The following is a 5,874-nucleotide window of genomic DNA, read 5'->3' on the forward strand; positions in this document are numbered from 1 at the left end:
ATTCGATTATATTGATGTGTATATATGCGTATATCTTAATTTATATTCATAATTTCTACTTTTAAAAATTTGACTTTGATGAAAATTTTGCGGCTATTACATTTTTCTAATTATATTTAAATATACGGCAAAATATAGTGAATTTCGTCGCGTATTGATGAATTCAAATGTAGTAATGCCGCAAAGGCACAATTCAATCTGATAAATGGTATATAGCAAACCATAATTACAAATGTGCTTTCTTTTTACATAGGAAAATGAGACGCACGACTTAATGTTTATTTCTTATCAGGGGCAAATAGTTTATGGACCCTTTCACGGGCACTATCTAGTCAACATCGAATATAGTCTATTCATGAACAAAAACAGATGATAAAAATCCCGCAAATTCAGGAGCCAAATATCGCCAATATCATATCTTGTTCTTCATTTTTCAAAAAGTGTCTTTTGTAAAAGGACTTGGAATAAAATGCGACAGTCTTGTAACAGAAAGGGAAAGTGCAACGGACCAGACCGGGATTCGAACCCGGTCGGGTCCGTTGCATTTCCCCATCCTGTTACATTTTATGCCGTGACCAGAATTTATGTACATTTTGGTGCCGTCTACACATTGATTTCCGTTACATTTTTGGTGCCGAGACCAGGATTCGATTACATTATTTGGTGCCGTGTGAACCAGGATTACGTTACATTTTGGTGCCGTTGACCAGCCCTGACATGTAAAAAAAAAAAAAAAAAGTCTGCCAGGGGACAAAGGTCTTCTAAGTGTGAAGACATTTAAGGAGGGGGGAATGTAGCTGTTAGTTGGGTTCGATCGCCGGTGACCATAAGAATACAAGAATACAACGATCAGGGCCGTAAATTAACCTTCAATTTGGAGGAGGCAGGAAATTAGGCGCTGAGCACATTTTGTGCACACTGAACACGTTTCGTGCAAAATCCTTGATTCTAGGGCCTTCTAAGATGTTACTTGACTAACTCATTCTAAAAGAAAGATTTGGAATGCTTTTTAAGGGAGGTATCATGTTCTTAGTTATTGGAAACAACATAAATTCTAATGAACTTTAAATTTTAATTTTTTTTGGCTCAAAAGTTGGAGGAGGCAGCTGCCTCCTCCGCCTCCATGTAATTTACGGCCCTGACGATATGAAGTCTCAACCGTGCGCATAACTCTGTGTGCCGTAAATCGAAGGTTTTTATAAGGGGTGGATCTGTAGCGCTCTGATCTGTCCCAATATTTTTTTCCAGAGAGCTACAGTTCTGCAGCTATAGTAAAGTACGAGTGCGCCACGTTTGGAAATCAGTCATGTTTCATGTTGATTCAAAGATTTTGGCCACGCAAACCTGAACATCATTTTATTTGAAACAAAAATTACAAACAAGCAACCAATTAACGTAACGTAGGCTTCACGGAGACGAATGGATATGTTTTGTGTTTTTTTTAATTCGTTGATTAGTATTGATAGATATATGCAATGCTGTCACAAATTAAACAGATATCGATGCGCTGCAAAAAATTTTCTGTGTGAATGGGTGATAATGACGTCATTATTGGAAGCGGACTTGAAGTAGTTGGATGTCGCCCTTAACCTGAAGAGCATCGATTTTGTTCAACGGCTGCAGTCGATGTGTAAACTCAAGAAAGTGTTGATTGTTCACGGCAATCTACAATACGAAAAAGAAGGACATTTATACACTAGTATTTTACACAAGGTTACATATTGTATAGTTTAGAAAGTTATCTGTATACAAAAATGACACCTTAAATTTGTCATGTTCCACCATGATAAGCATGTCGAAGTTGGCGTTTGGCATGAAAGGAAAGTACGGACTTTGTCTTTCTTCTGCTCCCCAGCTTCCACCCTGGCAGGAATTTCTCAGGACGACATTATAATCACCGTCAACTTTAAAACGGACGTCACAGTGGAGAGCAATGTCACTTCCTTCGTAGAGACCACACACAAAGTTTATGGTGAACCTGAAATTAGACCGAAAATGAGTACTTGAGGTGCGTTCCACTATCCTAGTAATACTAATATTGCCGGAAATGGAAATTGACTGGCAACAATACCGAAGTACCCCACCCTCCTCTCCCGTAGAATAATGACCGGTGGAGCTCCAATTTTGAAGTAGAAAAATGACTCCTTTACTTTGAAACACGTGTCCACCTGTAGAAGTTTTTCACGGGGTGTCTTTTCTATTTCATGGTGTGGAAGTCCCGTGAAAAAGATCCATCTCACCCCATCTTTTAGTTAAAATACAACATGACACCGCTTTGACATACATACATATACACATACATACATGTATGCATGTATACATACATAGTTTAAATTAAATTAGGTCCCCATTATGTTATGCTAACAATGCTAAAGTAAGTAAATCATATGACCTTGAAGCCACCCCTTTTCTGTTAATTTAGAACAGGAATCAGAAGCCATAAACCAATTTAATTTTCCGACATTATCATTCTTCAAAACTTAACATTAAATTTGATACTCTCTATACCATCGGGCTATTCTTCCGGTTGGATACACATGTATGTGCGACTGTTTTACAAGCATGCTTAATGATCCTTGACAATTTATGTAGTACAATAAATTGTTATATGGATAATACATGTGCCTAATCCAGCGGGCCCTGGTACTCATGGCGAGATTTATGTAAGGGGGTCTCTGAGGAGACATTACCCCTGATTATTGTACGGTATCATCGTCGGAAACCCACAGTTGATTACGCTTCGTTCCTCTCTCCATCACCCGTGGGTCCGTTCATTCCTACTCCCTCGTTCTCATGCATAACTAATGAGGCAATTTGATTGGGCGCTCATAGTACACCCCGAGCGAATTTGTCCAATCAACAAGACGCTTTCAGCCCAATTTCGGTATACAATTGTTGTGATAGCAAAGCTATATTAACGCTACCTTTAAAAACAGATTTCCGTTACTATAACGATTACTTTGGCTGGACGATATTTTTAAATATTTATTCATGAGAACGAGCGAGAAGGAATGAATGGACTCACGGGTGGTGGAGAGAGGAACGACGCGTAATCAACCGTTGGTTTCCCACGATGTGTACGGTATATGCAATTTGGAAAATAAAATCAAACTGGAATAAAAAAGAACCCAATCAAAAGTTTGAGGAATGTTTCAAACGCTAAGCTTTTTTTTCCCAAAATTAACAAACTAATGATACTTTGTATCTTTTAGCTGTTATATTTAATATATATATATATATATATATATATATATATATATATATATATATATAAAATATATATATACTTGCCCTAAAAACAAACAAAACAAAAAAACACATTAGATTTTATGTTATGGTTGCCTTGTGCATTTACGTTAGGGACCATCACAAAATACTCGCTAATACATCTCGCCAGATAATGAAGATATCTAATGTAAAGAAAGGGATGTTGGATACGAAGCACATTTTTGTTGATTCTTAATGCCTTACCTCTGTGCATTGGGATTTGGGACTCCATTGATAAAAATCATTTTCCCTGGAAAAATTCCTCCAAAAATGGGCGTGGTTAATGGCACCGGCTAAATAATTATATACTTGTGAATGTATTTTCAAAATCGAACTTCTACTTACATTAGGGAATATGAAATTGCAAGTTTCAATATATAAAAAATAAAACTGGTAACCAACTTTACTCACCGGATTAAAAATGGGTTGTGCTCCTACTCCTGGGTACTGCATGCGAGGAGGGCAGCCCCCAGCTGGTGTAGCCGGAGTGGGCATGGCGGCATTATGAACATTACCATACATAATTTCTGATGAAAGTTAAAATGGCTAATGCGACTTTTTTAACAACAAAACAAATTATAGTAAAATATTTCCCGGTTTCTCATATTTTTGAACTTGGCATTACATCCACAAGTGTTTAAGGACGAATGGTGGTGTGTGATTAGAAATTAGTTATCATTGTGTCACTATTTTTAGTATGGTGACTATATTTATACTGAATTGTTGAACGTGGGCAGACTACTTATCACGTATCGGAAAGTACATGTACTTTTTTTGGAAGTAAAATAATAAAAAAAAAAAACACCCCACCTCTAAACACTTTCCAGAAATACTTCGACCGTATTAAACCCACAGGCACTCGACGTTTTAAATATCTATAATAAAAAAAATTCGTGAATATTATGTTTACAGGAAGACATTTTTTTTTATTATAGATATCTAAAACGTCGAATGCCTGTGGTTAAACCTTTCTACTAATCCGTCACTTGTCGAGTGCCTGTGGTTAAACCTTTCTATTAATCCGTCACTTGTCGAGTGCCTGTGGTTAAACCTTTCTACTAATCCGTCACTTGTCGAGTGCCTGTGGTTAAACCTCTCTACTAATCCGTCACTCTTTGGATTGAATGGGATTGTTCTGGTTTCATCTATTTTCAACACATTGCACAAATCTTGAAGCAATGTTGACTCAAATTGTCTGACCTGGTCAGTATGAACCTGGAGTGGAGCTCCATACCTTGAAATGAATTCTTCTACAAAAACCTTTGCAATGGTTATTGCCTCTTGGTTTTTGACCGGATAAGCCTCTATCCATCGTGTGAAGTAATCCAAATTGTTAAAGGGACTGATTCACGACACCCCCCCCCCCTCGTCCCAATTTTCTTTTTCACTTTTAATGATAAAAATCTGCTGTCTAATGTGTTCAAAAGATTTCACATAAAAACTAAGGTTATACATTATCACAGAAGCTCATTTTAGAGAGTTTATCATTTGCTTTGTAAACAAAGATTGTGGTATGTTATTGTTTATGAAATTTTTAAAACAAATGGATATAAATCTAAGTTTATTATGTCTTTCACATTTCTAGCATTTTTGGGGTAAAATGTGTCATCTAAATGTTAAAATTTGTGACCATGCAAAATCAAGATGCTTTATATTACAAAATCAATATTTCACTTGTTTGTTTGTGTACATAAAAAGAATCGAGTCTTTGTTTACATAACACAGATTTAAGGCTAAAATATTTCTTTAATCCTTGCATTCAGAAGGTCAAAATTTTGGCTGTCAACATTAAATGAGTTATATCTTAATGTTAATTTTTCAAAAATGAAAAATATTTTTATCAAAAATCGTGAACCAGTACCTTCAACAACATACTTGTTACCATTCTCAGTCCGTGGTAAAGGACCAAGGGTGTCTATGGCCACTCTCTCCAGTGATTCGCCCACTAAATACTGACCCAATTTTCCTCTGGCTGCCCTGGGTGGATTTTTCCTTGCTTCACATACAGTACAACCTCTAATGTTTCACAACACCTTCCTTATAGGATGCCCAGTAAAATCTTTCTCTTATTTTCTCGGTGGTTTTAGAGATTCCTGAATTCCCGCCTGTAGGATTGTCATGTACCATCATCAGTACTTCTTTAATGTCTGCTTTTGGTACCACCGTCTGGTAATAGATTTGCTCGTTTTCTTCCCATTTCCTGTAGAGTGCACTATTCTTTAAAGTTAGTCTGTTCCATTGTGACCAATACGTATTAAGCTCTGTTGATTCCTTCGCTATCATCTGCCAAGTTGGTCTGTTGTCTTCTGACTTCCACTTAATTATTTTGGCTAATGTTGGATCTGCAATCTGCTCTCTTTGTAGGTCTTCTTGAGTCTTTGTCTGGTACCAATATTGAGTGCTGGTTCGGTCTTCTTTTAATTTTAGTATATGATCACTGTCATCTTCTTTGGTCTGGTAATTTGTTTCCTTCTTACAAGGTGAACAGGGACGACGACTTCGTCCATCACTATTACCGTGTTCTAATTCAATTATATAGTTGCAGAGGTGTCCTTGTACACTTTTAGTTCCTGGTCACTGAGGGTACGAATTATCCTTCTGTATGAA

At 36.8% G+C, this 5,874-nt stretch overlaps 1 protein-coding gene across 1 annotated transcript; it reads right to left on the reverse strand.

Annotated features, from left to right (window-relative positions):
- Positions 1-1,341: 1,341 nt before the first annotated feature.
- LOC125652038 (galectin-4-like) lies at positions 1,342-3,956 on the reverse strand. Its single transcript, XM_048880932.2, has 4 exons — positions 3,679-3,956; positions 3,472-3,560; positions 1,762-1,978; positions 1,342-1,665 (listed from the first exon to the last, which is right to left on the reverse strand). Exons 1-4 carry the CDS (start codon positions 3,787-3,789, stop codon positions 1,549-1,551), a joined length of 534 nt encoding a protein of 177 aa, XP_048736889.2. The 5' UTR covers positions 3,790-3,956; the 3' UTR covers positions 1,342-1,548.
- Between the last annotated feature and the right edge of the window lie 1,918 nt (positions 3,957-5,874).

The sequence above is a fragment of the Ostrea edulis genome, chromosome 5, assembly GCF_947568905.1.
Source record: "Ostrea edulis chromosome 5, xbOstEdul1.1, whole genome shotgun sequence".
Lineage (NCBI taxonomy): Eukaryota > Metazoa > Mollusca > Bivalvia > Ostreida > Ostreidae > Ostrea > Ostrea edulis.

Excerpts from the sequence above, each read along its gene's own strand:
- LOC125652038 (XM_048880932.2), bottom strand. The coding sequence starts at position 3,789 with ATGTATGGTAATGTTCATAATGCCGCCATGCCCACTCCGGCTACACCA. Across the intron at positions 3,561-3,678 it reads CACAACCCATTTTTAATCCG|CCGGTGCCATTAACCACGCC; the intron begins GTGAGTAAAGTT and ends ATAATTATTTAG. Across the intron at positions 1,666-1,761 it reads TGGAACATGACAAATTTAAG|ATTGCCGTGAACAATCAACA; the intron begins GTGTCATTTTTG and ends TTCGTATTGTAG.